The 22195-nt window shown below is 44.2% G+C and overlaps 1 protein-coding gene across 7 annotated transcripts in view; it reads left to right on the forward strand.

Moving 5' to 3' along the window:
• Positions 1-22195, forward strand: part of NBEAL2 (neurobeachin like 2) — a 750879-nt gene that overhangs the window by 281928 nt on the left and 446756 nt on the right. For all 7 annotated transcript variants that reach the window (XM_086940998.1, XM_086940997.1, XM_086941000.1 and 4 more), the window contains exon 2: positions 4563-4651. In XM_086940998.1, coding sequence (XP_086797124.1) covers positions 4563-4651 — 89 coding nt within the window. The remainder of the gene's footprint in view (positions 1-4562; positions 4652-22195) is intronic.

Genomic DNA, 22195 nt, shown 5'->3' on the forward strand with positions numbered 1-22195 from the left:
GGGATGATGGACGGAGTATTTGAGCAAATCAAACCCCCACCCTCAGTCAACTGATATGGGTTTAATCCATCATTATTCTTTAGCTCATTCCACCACCCCAGTCCGAACTGCCAAGCCACGTCTTCCCTGGACCGGAAACAAGCATCCTGGGACCTGTTTTGGGTTCATACCCCTCAACAGCCAGGCTATCTTGAATCCAGTGGCAAAGTGAGCAAGGGACCCACGTCTGGGCATACTCTGCCAACTTTTTGCTGCGATTCTCTGTTTTTTCGACTTTAGTGTGGCTGTGGGCCTGCCAATCAGACCCACAGCCCAGCTGTTCTCTCTCTAAATGTATACCATGTACTTTAGGTACATACCAGATTGGTTACTGGGTCACCCTTGTGAGCCCCTGTATAGTGTACCATAGGTACCCAGGGCATAGGTGCACCTTAGGCCTACCAGGGGCTGCAGCATGTATTGTGCCACCCCTGGTTTGCTTTCCAAACTGACACCACAGGTCTGTTCACACAGCCTGGGTAAGGTGGTGTAATCACCCATTACTTAGATATAGTATACCTATATCTATATATACATATAGACACATATACACCTATAAGACACTCCTATGCCAGGCCTTAACAATCCTGGAGGCAGAGTGCTTGGTTTTATGTGAGAGGGTGCCCTAGCATGAGCGGAGCCCCTCTGCAGCTTTCTGAACCATCTCCTTATAGCTGTTATATGATATAGCCATACCTTATACTCTTAAGTGCATTATAGTCCTCGTGGTAGAATGCTAACGTTGGTTTGGCTTTATCAAAACATGTCGTGTAAGGTGTCAAACACTTTGGAATATTACCCCCCCCCCCCGCCAGTCCTGGTGGCGGGGGTAGCATTCCACCCTTCTAGAGAGAGAAGACATGTAGTTACTGGTTTACCTGGTTAAAGTTAAACAGAGCCTCAGCATCACAAAATGGATGCTGCTGCCACAGACACAAGTCTGACCTCCTGTTGCTGGACGAAACTCCGACAGGGGTGACCTGGACAATAGGTTTCCTGTCCAGGGAGGTGCCAGCACCTCCCCAGACAGGCTTTTGTGTATTGGTGCAGGGAGGGCTGCATTCAGTGAATGCTTTCCAGACACTGCCTGGGGCTCCATGCTTTTCCCAGTTCAACCCGGTTGCTGGGGCACTCTGCCCCAGCTCTGGCGCGAAACTGGACAAAGGGAAAGGGGTGTAACCACCCCCTTCCCAGGTCCACCCATAGGAGGGACCTTAAGGGTAGTCCAGCCCCTAAACTCAGTATAAGTATAGGAGCTGTGTCCCTAGGACTTTAGATTACCCTGGATGAAACTTTGAAACATAAATCCTGGACCTTCGACATTCCATTTCGACTGGAAGACAGAAGACATCTCCCTTGTGGTCAAGGAGTGACCACCCTGTTCAAACAGGCACCAACAACAACTTTGCTGATCTGCATTTTCGAGGCTCCCGCCGGATCCCGAAGAATCTGCGACACGGGACATGGACTTCCAGACATCTCTGACCCCGACCTTCGATCCCTGCAAAGCTGAGACCCGTGGCGGACACGAGAGATGTGGGACCGGAACTCGTGGACATTCTGCATTTTGCTAAATGTATTGACTCCCGAGGTCTCTCGCAGTTGTGCATTGGGATACGAGAAGCCCCAAACCCGAGGGTCAGGCCTCCACACTTCACGAGTGTCCCGTGGGGCCCGCTCTTGCATTTCAGCTTGACGCGGCTTCCCGGTTCCTAGTCCGTTGGCTAGTGAGCCTCCTGAAGACTTTCTTTTACATCTAACTTGCTTTGCTTGTTGCTCCAGGCTTTCTCCAACTTCCCTACAAAGGAGAAGTTCCTCAGACCTTGCTGGTCTGCACCAAAGCCATTCTCGACATCCTGCGTGGGTTGCGTTTGCCATGGCTTGTTGGGTCCAGTCCGGATACCGACACCACAGTCAACCTGATCCTTTGAGGGACAGCTCAAATCCAGATCCTGGTCACTGTCGACGCCTCCTGGTCCTCGTGGCTGAAGAGACACACTTCACATCTTCACCTGAAATCACCCGACATCTGGTGGCATCTTTCTATCGCCGCCCTGGTCACTGGCAAGTGACCCAGACTCTGTCCCTTCTGCTTTCAGATTCTACAGATCTTCGATCCACCCTTGGATCCACCCGGACACTTTTCCTCTGGTCGCCTGCAGGACTTCTTTGCAGCTCTCCATTGAAAACAACGACGAAACCCGACACGAAAAGACTCCTATGCACCCGGCTTCCCTGGGTGAGGTAACACGAGTACTCCGGTGCTCCCATGGGTCTTGACTCTCGGAGTGTCCTACTTTAAAAGGGTTCCATCTTAGTCCATCGGGAAGTTTCCTTAAATTGTATATTTGTAACTTCTACGTTTCCCATAGAAAGTCAATGGTAACCCGCGTCTGTGTTTAGACACTGCACACGTCTCCCGTGGGCCTCCTACTTCCTAACCCTTGGTTGTTTAGAGTAGCCCCAGTGATTCCACAGGCCCCAGGCCTGCTTTCTAATTCTCTTGTGGTTCTTATACCACTATTTTAGTATATGGTTAGTGAGGCCCCTAGGGCATAACATATGCTGTGCAACTTATTGTATATTAACTCAGTGACTTGTATTGTATTTTTACCTTTGACCTCATAAAGAGTGCAGAGGGGTTGTGTTTAGAATAAATACATATATATTTGATATATACCTTGTGAGGTGTCCTTTCATTTGGTACTCAAGGGATTATAATTGGTAAAACAACTTGCTTAATACGCTCTCTTAAGTCTTAGCCTGATGACTGCTGGTCCATGCTACCACTAGGATAGCTTTCTATAAGGTTGACTTTACAACCACCATCAATAAGGGTCGTTTAGACTGGTGCAAGGTGATCACTAGAACTATTGGACATCATATGCCAGGCTAACCTCTCACAGAGCCTAGTAGTAATACATGTTTAAGTAAGTACGTCAGAACAGAGCCAACAAGTTATTTTATGTGGCATCTGAGGCTGATCTCTAAATCAAAGATGGCTCTCATGGACTCATCTCATCTCCTGTCGGCCAACAGTGCAGGATCTTGTCTTTTTCATAGACTGCTGGTCAACTGAGTTTCAACAAAGGTTGGCAGGGGTGTGACTGTAACAGAAGAATTTCTAAATTCTTTATGATATTAGTCTGGCCTTGCCTATTGCTTATTCTGAACTATCTCATGGAGACCGAAGAAACCGATGAAAAATCTTACATAGTGGAATCTTACCTACCCAGAGCATGTTTATGCACATTGATGCTAGCGTGAAACCCCAGATAAAGCTCTGCATGCAGAGCATTGCAGATGTGAAGGCAGTCATGTGAAGTAGTTACATTCCATTGCATATTGCAACAAATGTTTCCCATTTATGTTTACGCCGTCTTGACAACTTAGCTGTCTGAAAGACATATTGTTACCAATTCTTTAAAATAAAAAAATAGAGAGCAGACTTTGGCTCCAAGCACAACTGTTCCACTTACACAGCGCATGGTATTGGCAGTGTCATTTCTTCTCGTACATAGTGCTCGAACGCAAAGTGTGAGGGACTATTTTATATCTGAAAAATAGACCCAATCCACACTTGTTCAATTACTTAACTCCTACATGATTTTTATGGGGAAAGTAGTTCATGTTTGGATATATTTTTTGCATTAGGTTTTTGAAAAATGTTTTTGTCAGAACCCACATATTAACTGTAACCACAATTACCAAGCCCATTATTACCATAATTTCCAGCACTATCATTATCACCACTATTAACACAACAGCCTCTATGGATCTTAGCGTTTGCATACTTTGCTACATGTAAGCTGACCGATTGTCTTTGCTAATGCTTGTTTTTCTTGCAATGTTCCTGAAGTTGACAGCGCATTTTAGACCAATCGTCATTTGTGTGTATAAGAGGTTATTTTAATATGTTTCTGGCGGAGTTAATGCTGTTCTATGCATTTCAAGAAGATTGCAGTAAAAACAACTTTGAGAGATAAAATTACAAATTAAGGAGAATGTTATCAGTGTGGATACCTACAACTGGTTTATGAAGGCCACTAAATACCAGAATTTGAGGCAAACCCTTGACAACGAAAATCTGGTGTCAACGTAGGTCCTGGAGGGCCACATCCAGGCCACATTTTCAGACTAACCTCGTAAATTTACATACAATGCAGTTTGATTGAACTCCTTTATGTATTCAGTGTGATCCTGAGAATTTGGCCTGAATCTTAACCTTCCAATGCAAATACCATTATTGTAGATGAATTTCGTGTATGTTTATTTTATGTGAACATTCTGAAAACCTGGCCTGGATTTTGCTCTCCATGAGCCACTTTGGGCTCTTTTACTTGTAAAATATTAATGTTTAGATTCCTTGCATGAATATTTTTCCACCGGAGTATCTGAACATTTTCAGACCTATTTATGGACTCTGCTATTGTTCCTCGGTAGGTTGTCTACTCTATAAACTATTTTACTGCGAGTATTTCCTGTTTCTTACCTCTGTGCCACTCTGATTTCATTCTTTCCAGAAAGATCTGCACTACCTGCAGCAGTGGCTGGAGGTGTTTGTGGCTAGCTTTGAGAAGGTCATCGCAGTGCACTCATTGGAACCGAGAAGGTACGTCTGATCCTACTCTTGTGTGTTAAGTCAGTGGCTTGACAATTTGTGTTTGTAGAGCATTGAGGCCCCCCAAGCGATGACTGCACTGTATGGACATGTTTTGCTGGCCACTTTGTAGGTTTGTGTTTAATGCTTGTAGGGAAATCACAGATGTTTAGCATTTGCCTACAGAGAGCTTTAACTGTCTTGCCGGTTGGACAGTCATCAATACGGAGACATGACAACATATTGTTACACAAAGCGTAAGCGGTTGCAACTGTTATTTTCTGTTTCACAATTTCACATGCATGGAATAATGGCTCCAAGCTGTGCCTACATGCTTGTATTCGAGGAATACATTACAATGCTAGCTAATGTTTTGCGTTACATTGTTATTTGTGTGGTGCTTACTGCTGAAAAAGTATAAAAGAAGACAATACAATGGAACCTGTGATAAAATAAGAAGAGAATGTGAATCTAAAGTTGTTGTGTAAAACCTTGGGTGTTTGAAATCTTTATACATTTCTAGTGGTCTTCCAGAGTTGTCAGTATGAGACTGTGTACTGTACATGAGTGGTGCAACCAATCAATCAGAGTCTTATAAGGCGTGACTACTCACCCGTGATGGTCTCAAGACGCTGGGTGGGGGGGTTTTGGGTCTGCTGTTCAGTCAAAGAGCTAGGTCTTGAGATCCTTACTGAATTGTTGCAGAGATGGAGAGTACCTCACATGCAGGGGCAGGGAATTCTAGGTCTTCGCAGCGAGGTAGGAGAAGGATCCCCCTCCAGCCGTGGTCTTACAGATCCTTGGGATGGTGGCCAGGGCCAGTTGGGCAGAGCGGAGATGTCTGGTGGGGGTGTAGAAGGAGAGGTGGTGGTTGAGGTATGAAGGTCTGGGATAGTGGAGGGCTTTACAGGCTTGCATGAGAAGCTTGAAGGTGATTTTCTTGGTGCAAGAGTTTCTTCCAAAATCTTTTCATCAAAATCCTACAACAGATTGAAATAGGTCGATTGTTTGGGCTAAGAATCCTTCTTGGATTAAAAGTAGCTTTTCTTGCTTTGGCAGGGGACCCACTTGGAGTCCAGATGACCTCATGCATAAGACAGTTCTTTTAATCAGAGTAGCCACTTGACCTGGAAAACGACAATGAGGATCAGAGACACATTCAATAGAGTCTCTTTGGCTATTTTTGAAAGGAATAAGTAGGTCTGTGAGCCTTGGCTTTGCTCATATTTTGAATTCACACAAATTCTCTGGAGTGCTCTTGGGAATCTCAGAAATTACAACAATACATCTGCTTACCTCAACTTTAATCCTGGCAACTGCCTGCAGGTTTATATTCAAAATCCACTTGACTAGGAAAAATTAATATTTGTACAATTTTATTGTCCATGTTTTCTTTTCCATGTGGCCCCACTGGGAATATGAGGGTGTTGGAACACTTTAACACCATAATCACTCTTACATCCAACTTTTATTGGAAAGACTTTCTGTAAATTTAGGGTAAGAAAAAGGCATTGTTAATGTTTGGGATTACGCACGAAAGGCTTAACTTTGTATGCTCCACAGTGGCCACCCCAGCCCGCTCTCTGAGATCTCTCTAGATTTACAGAGAAACTGGCCACTTGACGGATTTTCTGTAGTTGTAATTACAACCTGTTCCTGTAAATGTATCCAAATTGCAAGTCTGTGAATTGAGATCTGTCATTTGCAGCCACAATATTCTCATTTGGTGGTCGTATAAGGTAGTTCTAAAGTCGTTCAATGTATGTGGTACCTCAGACTAAGGCCATAAATGACAAGGGAGTTGAATGGAAACAACAAATCATGTGACTTATACTTCCCCAGCCCTCCTATGTCACTGAGACACAAATTGCACCATTTGACCCCTAAATTTAAATTTGGAACATAGAAGGTCTGTAAAATAGGTCCTTGCTTTCTGGAAATAATATTGAACGTGTGCTCTAGTTTTTCATTTTTATGCATGTTTGAGAGACAGGGTCTGTGTACTATGTTAGCCAAAGAGAAAATAGATACCATTCATCTGAGCATCTAAAGAAAGTAACATAGTGATACTTGATTAGGCTAACAAAGTTAGTCTAATTACTGCATTGATTCTTTATCTTGTGTAAATGTGTCTATGTATATATATATTTATATCTATATCTATAATCAATCTCAATCTTCTCTTCCACATAGAAATGCATTCCAGTGCAGGAATACAATAAGGCAAATGTTCAGTTCATTAGTTTATTCCAGTGCGATGACAAATCAAAAACACCCAACGCATTTCAGCATCTTGCACCCCTTGGCCACAGTGTGTGTTTTTGGTTTGTTGATCGTACTGGAAGAAAATGATGAACTGAACTTATGCCTTATTGTTTTCATTCACTGGAGTGTGTGTTTTTGTGGAAGATAGAGAGTGATTCTATGTGTACGGGTGCCTCACCATTACCCGCATCGGGCCGTAGGTTCCAACCCAGAAGATCAGGAACAGTGGAAAATACTAAATATATATGTATATATATATATATCTACACACCTGTCATCCTTTGGGTGGTCTCCCTCCAATTGTTTGCCTACTTCCCTCCACGTTTTATTGGCCTTAGGACTGTGAGCACTTTACCACTGACGACCAGTGCAAACATGTGTGTGCTTCTCCCCTAAACATGGTAACATTGGTGTACACCTGATTGGCTTATTTAGTTTACCTGTAAGTCCCTTGTACAGTGCTGTACCATATGCCCAAGGTCTGTAATCTAAATGCTGCTAGTGGGCCTGCAGCACTGGCTGTGCCACCCACACAAGTAGCCTTTCAAACCTGTCTCAGACCTGCCATTGGGGGGCCTTTATGTTCAATGTACTGCCACTTCGACTTTGCTTTTAAAGCCAATTGCCAAGCCGTATACTAATTTTTATTACACATAAGTCACTCATAAGGTAGGCCCTGAGTGATCCTAAGGGCAGGGTGCTGTGTAACTAAAAGGCAGGACAAATACTTGTTTTATGTGACCTGGCAGTGACAAATAGCTATAATCGTTTTTCACTGCTGTAAGGCCTACTCCTCACATAGGCTAGGATTGGGAATTCCTTAAAACACTCTTAAGCTGTAATTCCTGATTGGAAAGCAGTAGCTGCTTCATGTTTCATATCTTTGTTATGGTAGTGATAAATCCTCTTTAGTGGTAAAGTTGGATTTGACATTACCATTTTAGGAATGCCACTTTTAGGACGTGGAGATTTCTCTGCTCTTAACTTTGCTCTGTGTGCCTGCAGACTGTCTCTAATACACGTCTAGCCTGGGTGACTGCTACAGTTTGTGCATTCCTTCCAGACAGCCCCAAAAACAGGAAGGGCTGGATGTGGCAGTTGACTCATCTGCATTCTGATAGCCATCCTGGGCAGGAAAGGGTAGAGGTGTCTCACACTTACATCTGAATTTGCTGTGTCCTGTCCTCGCACAAAGGTCTGATTACCCCCACAGGCAGCCTGGCAGACAGGACTGGGCTGAAAGGGATCCTTGTGCACTCCAGAGAACTCATTTGAAGTCACCCATACATCAAAGGCCCTTTTATGCTGTGCTGTAAGGGCTGCTACTTTGCTGTGACTGACTACTCTGAGGAACTCCTTCTCTACTCTGCTGAGCTGCCCTGCTGCCTGATGATCTCTGCCCTACTGAGGACAAGGACTGGACCCATCTCACTTGAACTCAGAGTGACTCAAAGGGCTAGCTGGCTTGCCTTCTGTTTTCTGAAGTCTCAGGGACAAAAAAAACTTCCTGCAATCCTGCTGGACTCTGCCATCTGTGAGTACTACCCTTGCCTGAGGTACCCCCTCCTGTACTGGACCTCAAAAGTGGGTTCCTCAGCAGATTTCTGCAAAAACCGACTAATTGACTCGACTGCGTGAGAAATTTCACAACATCGCCTTCAACGCAGAGGCTGCCTGATGATCAAGAATCCACAGCCTGCGCTGCTCAATGAGGACACTCGCCATGGCGCGATGCAGACACATTGCATTTACCTTGACGGTCCTTGACAATGACGAGGAACCCGCTTTGCGCGGCTCGATGACGAAGTAGACTCTCGATGTTTTCCAGAGCTCCATCCAAGATATTTCCTCAGGGGGACTTGTATGGGTCCTGTTGCCAACAAGCCATCGATCATGGTCTGTCTGAACTGTTAATATGCACCGGTCTCTCCCGACCTTAAGTAACTTTTTGAACTCTAGTGACTTCTAAGCATTGTTTTCACATTTAATATTCCAGAATTCACATCTCGGCTTCTACTTTTTAAATTTTTGTCATTTTGATTCTGTTTTACTCATATGAATATTCTCTATTTTCTAAACCTGCTCAGATTCTTTTTGTGGTGTTTTCATTGAGTTACTGTAATTTAACTGTTGCACAAATACTTTACACATTGTCTCTCAATTTAAGCCTGACTGCTCTGTGCCAAGTTATCAGTGGGTGAGCACAGGTTAAGTTAGGGTGTGTTTTTGACTTACCTTGACTAGAGTGGTGGTCCCTGCTTGAACAGGGTGAAAACCTCTGCAAACTAGAGACCACCTTTGTAACAATATATTTTATTTTGTTAGGGAAACCTAACTGAGTAACTGCAATTTAGCTTTAGCAAGTGGCTCTGGTGTATTAAAAAATCATAAGGCCTAAGACTGAGTGGTTTGCAAATGCCATAAGAATCTAGCTAAAGCCTTAAAGGAACATATAACGCAAGTTACCCAGTATGTGTATTTTATATTTCCTGTTTTTTGTGGTGCAGGTAGCATGAAAACAATGGTTTTTTTTGCAAGTAGGGAAGATCTACTTGAAAACAGTAAGTGGAATACTGGACTATACTATTTGAGTGTCTGTAGTGAAACTAGGATACACTTATTTTATTATGTAGTTACAAATGCAGTGATTCAGACACAACAGTCCTTGCTTTCTTAAAGGTACTCGCTGGCTATAAGATCAATGTCTGTTGAAGCTACAACCGAGCTAGAGTTAGGCTTGTCTGCCTTTGAATGGTCTTCCCTCAAATGTTTTGCTTTACTCCTCCATTTCTCGCTGATCTTGATTTTGTTGGCCATATGACACTGTGCACTTTAACAATATTAACCAGTGCTAAAGTGCTTATATCTCCTTCATATATGGTGAAATTGGATTACACCCAATTTGTACATTTAATTTACTTGTAAGTCCCTAGTTACGTGGTACCACGAGTACTCAGGTCCTGCAAATTACATTCTATAAATGGACCTGCAGCACTCATTGTGACACCTGCTTAAGGAGTTTTTAAACATGTATCAAGCCTGCCATGGCTGCTTGTGTGTGCAGTTTAAACTGCCAATTCAACCTGACAAAGTAAATCTTGTGACTTTGTCCCATTCTGGCGCGGCCAGATAACCACAGTTGGCGCTTAGTACTTGTAGGCACTATTTTTACCCGAACCTTTAAAGTTGCATATGTCAGGTTGTACTGATTGGATTTTTGTTGTGTTGGTGCCAAATAATTTATTACATTTTACTCTATATTTCTAAATTGGTGTGAGATTTTTCTTGTGTTCGTTTTCACTTTATTACTGTTTGAAGTGCTGCATAAATACTTGACACATTACCTTTAAGGTAAGCCTGACTGTTTTGTGCCAAGCTGCCAGAGGGTTAAGCACAAGGTAATATGGGATTTTATTGTGACTTCAACCTGACAGGAATTGTGGCTGCTGCTTGAGCAGGGTTCAGGGACGTAACACAGGCCTCCGCATCCCATGCAGTGCGTGAGGGGCCCCAGGCTGCAGGAGGCCCCCTCAGCACTGTTCTCACGCAGGAGAACTCCGGATTAAATCCAGAGCAGGGGACCCTCTGTATACCTTGCAGGGGGCCCCTTCAACTTTCGTTACACCGCTGGCAGGGTTTTATGCCCCTCAACCTGTAACCCAATTTCCAACAGTTAGTAATGGGCAATTTGAATCTTCAGGTTTTGATGAGCTTTCACAAATAGATTGCTAATCAAACTATGGGCAGTGGTTAACAGTGGACATGTTTGAAGCTTCTCCTACAGTGTGGAGCTGATAATGGGTCCAGATTGCAATTTGAAAATTCCAGTTTTGCTCTAGACTACCAATTAAATAATAGGCAATGATGAGGCTGTACAAAGGTTGTCATTATGATGTAATTTCTGCACAGGCTGGAACATATTTCACAATCCCTGTGTAGTTTGGATTTTAGTTACACAGCCTATTTTTTCAATAAAAGCATCCAAGAATGTTTTTGAATGTATGTGTGTGTGTATAAATAAATATATAAACATACATACATACATACCGGAGCTTTCGGCCAGCTCTCTACATCGATTGGGCTGTTCAAGTGCCATTCATGTTTGACTTCCGCACACCAGAGTACACAGCATGGGACAGTGGGTCAACCCACTTTAGCCTTAGGCTCTCTTCAGTGTAAGTGATGGAATTTTACCTTGTAAAGATGCGCCCATCTGCCCAAAGGGTAGGTCGGCCAAAGTCTGTTTTAATTTCATGTATTTTTTAAAATATTTTTTTATTTATTTTTCACTGGGCAATTATTTATTTTTTGCAAATCTATTCATGCCACATTCAGATAGTGCCATGTTAACTTTTTAAACTTTTAGTGCCTGTTACCAAAGCTTGTTTAATAAATAACTTGCATGCATGCCAGGCAGGCCATATCGGCTTTGCCAATATTTGTTGTTTTGTTCTTTTTTGCTTTGCATACTGGCAGCCATGCTGGCTTATGGCTATTTCGGAACACTTTGTTACAAATAGGCATTTAGTTAGTGAATACATCTGAGTGAGGAAGATTATGATTTGCAGCCATTAAAGGTGATTACAAGGGAAGGTGAGATTAAACAACAGAAACCCTTGGGTAAGATAAAGTGGCATTTACCCACACAAGACTGGGGAATTGGGGGAAAGGTTCTTTTTTATTTATTCTAACTGTGGGCGTTAAAGAAGTTTAACTGCTTGACGACTGGCATTATGATCATAGTAGCTGCATTTGGGGTTCTTCTTGGCAGCTTGGTCCTGAGTCTGGACGGCATCCCAGTGCTCATTGCTTTACAACAACCTGTTCGAACATGGGTCTCATCAAAGTTGTGGGTTGTGGTTCTCGTGTTGCGGGTTGGCTTGTGACTTGACATAGTTTGTTTGGGGTGTAAGTCACAGTTGGCTGTCTAAAATACAACTCGTTTTTTTAACTTAAGCCACCAATGCTAGCAGAGTTTAAGGCATGTGTTTTGCAGAAGGGTCACCTTTGTGCTAAACATCTTTGAAGTTAGCCAGCAGTGTTTCCACCAAACAAGTGACTTTGACTTAGAACTGTAAATGGTCGCCAAGAGGCCCACAATGCTTCATTCAGTGGTCATTTGTAAATATGTTACAGACGTTCGTTTATGAAGACTGTTAGACTCCACAAAGGTGTAAAAAGGATAGGTTTTCAGGCCATACTAATACTGCAGCTGGCAACTGTTCCTGGTGGATGGTTCAGGACAACATCGAAGACTGAAGATGACACAACTTCCTTTCATTTGATAAAACAATGAGCAGCTGAGGAGCCACACTGTGTAGCAAAGGGACTGAGCAAATGTTATGAATATATCACTTGTGATAATATACTCTTGCCTCGCCACGGATTCATTCTTTCTTCTGCTTCCTATTGGAGTCACACACTTTCTTCTCCCCATGGTTTGTCTTTGCTACCACAAGAGCTTGGTTGACTGCACTTGATCCATTTTCTCTGCACTCTCTGTAAGGTTTCGAGTGGAAATTCTTAACTGATTAGAAACGTGTGAAACTATTCCATATAACACATGCATGCATCACAAATGTTGTGCAAAACACACTGATATCACACTGTTGAGTAGCGCGTTTTCAAAATAAAACCTTAACACCGCACAAACACACTGACTTGTTTCTGGAGTTATCAGGGATATTATAACCCATGTTAGTGGTGATCAGTGTTTCAGATTTGTAAGATTGATGGGTCTAATAAGGTCATTCCAGAATTTAAACCTGAAGGTTACACACACTATCTATTGATCCAAAGATATGCTGTCAATTTATAAGCAACACTTTCAGCACAAGCCCGGAGGGGTAGACTCCTCTTTGGGGCAGTGAAAGGAACCTCGACCAACTCAAGTTTTAACGGAATTGGGGCGTGTAGAGCATGACTGTCCACTGTTGTCAATGAGAGCTAGTACCGTGCCAGATGATCAGGGTATACAGATACAGTGAGTCTAAACTAATCATTCACACAGTGATGACCCGAACATTCACATATTCCTTTCCTCATTGGATCAAAGTTGAAAATTGCAGTGATGTAGGGATGCTCCGAGTTAGCCGTATCCCACATGGCATGACTCTTAAACTTGAATCAATGTGTGGTTGGCTCCGAAGAAGGAAAGAAAGGCAAAGCCTGTGCTCTGTAGAAAACCATCTTGGGCTTTTTCAGGCCTGGGTCAATAAGGTGTAAGCTTGAAAGTGCTCAAAAGGGTACATAGGTGAACAGATATTGTATTATGGCTAAGTTTACTTTGTCCATGACAAACAACACTCTCACAGGGGCTAGCAAGGGAGCCGCCTGAAAAAGTTAAACAGTGAAATGCATTGTTCCTTGAACTATGTGATCTTTTTTTATTGTAATTTAGCCCATTGATCTCCCAACCGTGGGACCACAACCCACAGAGTAAATGGGGAAATTATTTTTACCAGATGAAACCTTGAATAGCAGCGGCAGCCACCATAAACAAAGGGTGGTGGGCTAGTGGGGTCGCGAGGGAGGCGTCACGCGGGAAGGTGGTGGGGAATACAGTGTTTTACTTTTTTTTTAAACTTACCTTTTGGCGCTGCTGCCGGCCGCCTCCAGTATGGCGTTCGCCACCTCTTCTCGTCCTGGGTCCCAGAAGCCCATGGGATGCAGACTCCCATCCAATCCCCGTGCTGCAGAGCAGCGTGTTGATTGGTCTGAGCAGGCAGGGGAAACGCCCTGCTCTCACCAGGAACTCTGTGGGATTTCTCCAGCTCCCCGGCTGCTCAATGCAACTGGGCTGGAGAAAACCTAAGTGCGCATGTGTGTATTGGTCGGCCTGAGACAGCCATCCCAACACATATGCACACTTGGGGAGGGGAGTGCATGTAGCATGCCTTCTATCACTTCCCATGCCTAAGTCCCGCCCCTCCCAACACCGCTGGTAGAGATGACAAATGTAAAATAAAACTGTGCAAGAGCATCGTTTTATTTTACATTTGCTGGCTCTGAGCCAGGCAGTGAGACGAAGTTCTTCCGCCATTGCGGAGGAGCCGCCACTGCTTCATAGTAAGTTTTAAGTCAGTTGATCTAACCCAGTTTTGGGGGAAAACTATATAGCTTTTTACATGTATGCATGGGGAAAAAAAGTGTGCTCCTCTTTAAGCCAAGAGAATGGCTTAGTGAGCTGGTTGTTCACTGCTCAAATTGTGGTCGTCTGCATGTCATTAGTTTGAACCCTGGCAAGGCCAGCTGAAACTTCCATCCCTTGGGGGCTGGTAAATTGAGGGCCATTACATTACTAATAATATTGCCCCTGCTCTTAATGGAACTTAGTAAAGGCAGTCAACCAAAATGACAGGCTACTTAAAAAACACAAGCTATCATTATAAATTGTCAATGCGGGTTCTACATTTTATCATTTCCTCCTATAGGGCGATTACTTATGATTTTGTAATTATTCCACACTCTGTATGGTTCAACCAATATTGCCTGAGACCAGCACCATATATTTTTGATGGATTATTAATGGATTGTTTCTCCAATTTGTTGGCGTGAAAGAGACTTTCGGAAGATTATAGAGAAAGACCACAAAGGAAATTTAAGGGATAGAGCTAGGAATTCGTGGGTGAAACAGGAAATTGTGAGTCAGGACACGTCTAGCTCTCACATGACCCTTAACAGGAAGATATTGCCCTTATTTCCACTCTGTTTTACTCAAAGGTTCCAAATATTTCCTGCTGGCCCCTATCTTGGTGGTTGCAGGTGGTTGACTCTGATGCTAATTTTTGGGGACCTGGACTTATTTTTCTTCATCTTATTTTGAATAAGAGCAAGAGGGAGAAAGCTGGTAAAGAGAGAATGAAGGAGGAAAGAAAGATAGGAGTACAGTGGAAAAGTGAGAAAGTGGGGTGATAGAGTTATAATAGGTTATTAGAGAGAGATAGAGACAGGAATTATTGAATGGTGGAAGAAAGAGGCATGAGATGGAATCAGACCACTGCTTGCAAGCACAGTGGGGTGCTTTTCACTGATCTCTTGATGGTGCATTTCCATATTGATTGTTTTGTTGATTTGTTGTGTTCAGTTATTCTAGCACATGTTCAATACTTAAATCTAGTCATTTAGCTTTTTCAGTTGCTATCATGTTGGTCCTGGTGAAGGCCATGCAACATTTCCTTTCGGGTCAAAACGTTGACTATATCACTAGTGGACTTATATTAATAGAAATATTGCACACATCGTACTGTAACTTTGAGTCTTGCTGTTAAAGTTTTAACAAGTATCAGTTTCTAGCATTGTATATATCGTGAATAGCACTTGCACACTTTACTCACTTATGTCACTATTCACTGTGCTGTCTCAGAAATTATGGGTTTGTTGTACTGATATAGGACAATAAATGATGTCTGGATATTCTATCAAAAATATGTTTGTACATATCTTGTTAGGCAAGGGAGGTTAGGGCTGCCCCTCCCTCCGAGGGAATCATTGTTTTTGTACATTTATCAATTGCCCAGGATCACAGGTTCGCCCCATACTTTTTGCATATGTGGAATCGAGACTTGGTAGCCATTGTTTTCAAAAACTCTTCACATTGACAGACCCAGCAGAGGGCTCCTACAGAAAACGTTGGTCTTCTGCACTTATTTTTTAGAATTACTACTGACTGCACCCCTGTCATATGCAGACACTGCAGGAGGGCACACTCAGAGGACCATTGGCGTAAGATCACACCAGGGCTGTCATTGCTCCCTCAATGTGCATTGCTGGGTGACACAATTTAGGGGGGATTCGAGGCTAGGTAGGATACAAGTTGGTTATGATATGGACAGACCCTGGTTAATTTCTGCCGATTGTTGTATATGGTGTACACCGGCACCTATTTTTAGAAACCTTAACTTTGGCGCAAAGCATGAGAGAGAACGTCAGAAAAGGAAGGAGCAAGTGATTTGGAAAACAGTGTTGAAATGGGGGAAAGACAGGAAGTGAAAACAGGAAGTGCTAAACAAAGGACATCACAGCCAGCTCTCAAGTTGTAGTTCAAGATGTGGTTTCATTGTGGAATGTTCTGTGTAGGATAGCCGATGGCAACACAAAAAAACAAAACGACTATTACCAAACACTTCCCCCAACAAGGCCAGACCTTATGCCATTGTCGGTGCTTGCTATTTATCTGATTACAGTTTTAGTAAAGCGCTACATGCCTTTGTTCTGCAACTGCACTTCACCTGCTCTGGATGGTATGGGGGAGCGGTGTGCTGCAGGCAGGCAGGCACCCATGGGGAGTGGGCCGACCCTGCTATTGGTCCACCATGATTACCATGAGGTCAGTCTTCTAGGTGCCTTACTCTTGCATTAGTAAATATGGCAATCAACCCTGACCATTAGAGAGAGGAGGTTAACAAAGGTATATGCACTGGACTGGTTAGTGTGCTCAATACGGGACTGGATGTAAGAATCAGACCATCTGCCAGGCCTATAAACTGGGCTCCACTTCTATGCAGGTTTTTGCAGAGCACAACTATATCAAGAAAGCAATAGGGCCCTTTTTAAGAAATCCCCTCAAAATCATCCCCACACCTGAGTATTTTACACGCACCCTTGACTCTAGCACATAATTTAACTTAATTGTAGTAATAATACCCTTGCCAGTCTGTTGTGGTCTGTGCAGACAAGTGGGTCAGCCGCACTGAGCATCCTGTGTAGACCAGATTATCCCTTTGGCCTGCGTCTGACGTCACCGTCTAGCACCCTGTGCGCGGCCTGCGTAGCTTTGACTCTCCGACCTGCACCGGGCTGGCGTGGGCTCGTTCTGCTTTTGGTCCACGCGAACGTGTCCAGGAAGTTGCACTGCAGATGTACAGATTGTGAGCACAGATTGCATAAAGCATTGCGAGGCCATCCTTTGTGTGGCAATCACTTGCACCTCACCTCCTCTTACGCAAACCGGGTTGTTCGTGATGTTAGTTTGTGGGGGGCGGAAGCAAGAACCTAAGAAAACGAACAGAAGACTTCACGTCCTGTTTCAGTGTTATTGACAAACCATGCCTGTCTCTGGTTATACACAGTCGTGGACGACCGTGGGTTTACCTAGGGGTTTTTTGTACATTTGACTAGTGAGTTAACCCTCGTGCCACTGCCCCCCCCCCCCCATCTTGTTCCATTCGTTCTCTTGTAAACTATATATAACATTCTTTCTGCATGAGAAGGCAGTGAAAGGGGCAGAAACTGTCACTTTTCCTTATTTTTGTTGATTTATTTCATGGTTTTGCATGACGTACGTACTTAGTTGGAAGTTTTATACAGCGTTGCGCGTCGCCTAATGGATACTTTAGGGGGTTGTACTAATGGCCATAGTCTATGTACCACTCCTTGAGCCAGTCTTGCAGGGCACTGGAACTAGACGCGCGACAGTTGTTGTTGCAGCATCCCCAGATCGATAATAGAAGACATGCCTAATTCTGGCATGGGCCCTTTTGGAACGCCAAGTGTCTTCTGATGTTTGTTTCTTATTGTCATTTGAATTTATCTGGCAATGTAAAGCCTGATCATATAAATAAAACCCCGAAGCACTTTATGGAAGGAAGACCGTAGCAAGAAGAGATGTGATGGTGACTGGAGAACCTCCGGGAAGGTATATCAGGACCCTTCTCCCTCAACAAGAATGACGTCATCTAGAGCGGTCATACCTCATCTAGACACCTGCTGTGCGCGAGGGTTTCCAGCCCACCGCGTGACAGTCGCTCTTCATGGAGTCACCAAATGAAGAAACAGTGTGTCGCATGCGGCTTCTTGTGAGTTGTCAGGCCTCCTAGTGCCTGAACACCACTCAAATCCTAAACCCACCAAGTTAACTTAGAGAATGCTTTGAAGCAAGGGGTGAGTGAGGTATCCAAGTTGCACGTTACGCACTAGTGCCATTTGTAAATTTTGGTCAGTACGATTACATACTGTATAGCATAACATAAATATATTTACAGTACTCGTATAGTTGGGAAGTTACAACAGTGATCTAGTGCTCGTTGCTTAGACAGATAGCAACATTGACATTTTAGGGGCGTGGCCTGCACCGGAGGGAAATCGCGACATAGTTGCCAAGTTCCCATTCCTGATGCCATACCCTCAGAGACCACATGGCTGAAATGAGACCTAAACCCCATAAGGAGCACTGACAATGGAATTTGATGACTCCTCCTTGAAGATTTGTGCCTGTTAATCTGACGCGCACAGGAGAGCTTGGGATCTCAGGAGAAACAAGATGGCCCAGTGACTGGGACGACTGAACGAGGAGGGTTTTGTCACGGAGAGATTAGAACAGATGATTCGCGCCTGCTGTAGCCCCCACTGCACTCTGCCACTGCCCATGCTAGGGTGAAATGCAGAGGCTGAAACAGCTGATCCTGCTCCAGGTCCGGTCCTCGATCATGCGCCAGGATCCGTGGTAAAGAAGAGAATCCAAAACATCCATAATCTAGGGTTGGCTGAGACATGACTTTCATACTACATTGCCCCATGAAGGAAATATCCCACATTGAAGACCAATGGTGAGAAAAACATTTGTTGCTCCAGTAGCACCCACACCACAGAGTACAGAGAGTCAATATTTGACATATATAGTAATGGGTAATTAAGCTATATTCTGATGGGGATATATTGAAAGTCGACTGTGGATATGTGAAGAAACTATGATTCAGGGGCATAAATTATGTATTTAATTCATCAAAACTGTTAAACCAGGCTGAGGTTATACCATTGCTCATGTGTCAAGTTGGTCACTTGAGGATCGCAAAAATCAATATGAAAGAGAGTCTGATGCTAAACAGTACACATGGGACAGACTTTCTTACGGCCTCTTTCAGCACATGCACTTTAGGAACTCATACTCCTGTACAGGCCTATGCATAGTGTTATATCTGGGGGTCTCTAATTGGCAATGGTATTCACCTTTGTCCAAACTTACTTCTAAGTAAGGATAAGGGGATTACACTCCTAATAAACCCTGCTCACCCCTTTGGTAGCTTGGCACGAGCAGACAGGCTCATCTCAGAGGCAGTGTGTTAAGCATTTGTGAATATACACAGTAATACAGTGAAAACACTACAGATGGACACAACACAGGTTTTTATAAAAATAAGTATTCTTTATATAGACTTAACACAAGACCACAAACGACAAAAATCCACAATACTACACTTAAGATTGCTTTAAAAATGATAAAAGTTACTTAGGTCAAGTTGATGATAAATGCGACAACGTTCTCAACAAAGTACCTGGATGCGTAACGCAAAGTAAAGAAAAGGCTCGCAAAAGGGGAGATGCGTCGGTTCCGTGATCCGGGGGAAATGATGCGTCGTGCCTCCATGCTTGCGCAGAGTAGGGGATGCGTTGTGATCCTTACCGGTGCGGAGGTGATGCGTAGATTCTCAGCCTGCGGGCCTGTTGCAGTGCGCAAGATGCGCCTTGATGCGATGATCTGGTTGCGATGCGAGAAGATGACTCCCTTGATGCGGCAATGCGATGACGATGTGTAGACACCCTGGCAGCCTTCCGACGACTCTGTACTTTGGAGCCGGGACAGGCCCTGTGACATGTTTCTCCGGTGATGCGATGGCAACTCTCTCGATGGCGTCAAGCTTCTCCGGTGATGCGACAGCAGGCAGCTCCGATGAGCACACGCTTCCAGGGAGATGCAGCGAAGGCTCGTTTCTCCGGCGATGCGACGATTTCAGCTGCGGCAGCGACATGCTTCCTCTCGATGCACCGCGCTTCCAGCTCCCAGCGACACGCAAATGTCAGCAGATTGAATTCCCAGCAAGGAAATTCACTGGGGGAGCTGGAGATGAAGTCTTTTGTCCCTGAGACTTCAGCAAGAGGCAATCACAGTTCATGCCCTTGGAGAATATTATGTAGATGATGAAAGGCCTTAAAAAGTACCTTCTCCTTTCCTTGGCAATGAAGCAACCACTGCAGGCCAACCCAGCAAACAGCACACTGGCAGAGGGGCAGTCAAACTCCTGCAGCTTCCTTGGTTCTTCTCCTTGGCAAAGGTTTCTTGTTCCAGAAGTGATCTAATTTCTTGGGATCAGGGTCCCAATATTTATAACCCAAAATCCTTTGTTCTCTGAAGGCAGAGAAGCCTCTGCCTAGTCCAAACCAGTTCCTGAGCACTTTGTTTACATGGATCTATCCTTCCTTTCACTGTGCAGGGCAGAGACATCAGCCGCCCCACAGGAGGTGGAGCCAGTACAGGGGAGGGAAGGTACAGCTCTGGAGCACTTTGTTGTCAAGATTCCTTCTCTCCTTTCACAGTGCAGGGCAGAGACACCAGACAAGCCACAGGAGGTGGAGCCTCCATTGTAGAGGGAAGGTCCAGCCCTGTTCAGGTCCCAGGTGCAACTCCTCCCTCCCATCTAGATGCAGATCTCTCTATTCACCACTGGCCTGCTCCAGCCTGTCTCCTGGAATCCCCCAGTCCTGTCACCCACAAACCCAGACAAGGAATACACAACCTAGCAGAGGCAGGCCTGGACAGTTAGGCAAGAAAATACCTACTTTCTAAAAGTGGTATTTTCAAACACAAAATATTAAAACCAACTTTACTAAAAGATGTATTTTATCATTCTGAGTTCAGGCATATTAAATTCGAATTTCTACCATGTTCCCTGAGTCAGTTAGATTATAAAAATGTAATAATCTAACTGCCCATTCTAGCCTATGGAGAACAGGTAACCTTCAATAGTGCAAAAAGAAAATAGCTGTAATTCTCTATTAGGACATGCTACATACATCAAAGCATGTCCTACCTTATACTTACAATGCACCCTGCCCTTGGGCCTACCATAGGGGTGTCTAATATGAAGCAAAGGGAAGGTTTAGGGACTGGCCAGTGGGTGCACTTGCAAAGTCGACATGGTAGTACTAGACTGCACACAGGCCTTGCAATGGCAGGCCTGAGACACACTTTACAAGCTGCTTCTGTGGGTGGCACAGCTAGTGCTGCAAGCCCACCAGCAGCAATTGATTTACAAGCCCTGGGCACCCATGGTGCACTGGACTAGGGGATGACAGGTAAATTAAATAACCCTATCATGGAATCTCTAATTAGTAAATCAATTTAACATAGGGAACATTTGCACTGTGGCACTGAATAGTAGTTGCACAGTGCCCAAAGCATACAACCAGCAAAAACATATCAAAACAGAGGAGGCAATCCGTCAAAATGGAAGGGAGACTCACGCCAATGATGCAGGGTCTAACACATAGTCTCATAATGCATCACAAATCTAGGCAGATGTTGTACAAAAATACAATGGCTGAAACACAAAGACAAGCAGCCAAAACAACAGGGCCTTAAGCGTTCCAAGGCTTAATTACCAATGCCAGATTTCCTGATTGAAACAGGCATTGGAAAAAGTAATATGTCTCTCGCCTATGCAAGAGCTATTAGCTTTGCCAATGTGTTTTAGCCATGTTGTACTCTGGCATGGCTGCTGTTTAGCATGGCTAAAACCGAGTCCAACAAGGAGAGTGGATTCGAGTGTCATAGAGTGGAATAGTGAAGAATGGAGTGGCATAGAGTGACGTACTCTAGTGTCATAGAGTGGCATGGTGAGGAGATCAGTGGATTGGTTTTGAGTGCATCAGTATAGAGTGTTGCAGAGTATAATGGCGGACAGTGCAGTGTCATAGAGTGCAATGGTGCAGAGTGGTGTAGAGTAGCGCTGCGCAGAGTACACTGGTGTGGAGTGCTGTAGAGTGCACAGTGGTGTTAAGTGCATTGGCATAAAATACAGTAATACAGAGTAGAGTGGTGTAGAGTTCTGTGGGGTAGAGTTCAGAGTAGAGTGGCGTAGAGTGTAGTGGTATGGAGTGGCATAGAGTGCATTGGCCTGGAGTGATGCAGAGTATGATGCAGTGGCGTACAGTTGCATGGAATGGGCTGGTGTTGAGTATAGTAGCATGAAGTGCAGTGGCATAGAATTCAGCAGTGTGCAATGCAGCATTGTAGAATGCAGTAGTGTAGATTACAGTGGTGCATAGTAGAGTGCAGTGGTGTAGAATAGAGTGATGCAAAGTAGAGTGGCAGAGAGTGCAGTGGTGTAGAGTGGTGCAGAGTTTGGTGGCGTAGAGTGGACTGATGCTGAGTGCAGTCATGCAGAGTAGAGTGACATTGAGTTCATTGCATAGAGTGCAGTAGGGTAGAGTGACATAGAGTTCAGTTGTGGAGAATGTAGCAGTGCAGTGTCGTAGAGTGGCTTAGAGTTCTGTGGTTTAAAATAGAGTGGGCTA

Source organism: Lissotriton vulgaris, chromosome 10, assembly GCF_964263255.1.
Source record: "Lissotriton vulgaris chromosome 10, aLisVul1.2, whole genome shotgun sequence".
Lineage (NCBI taxonomy): Eukaryota > Metazoa > Chordata > Amphibia > Caudata > Salamandridae > Lissotriton > Lissotriton vulgaris.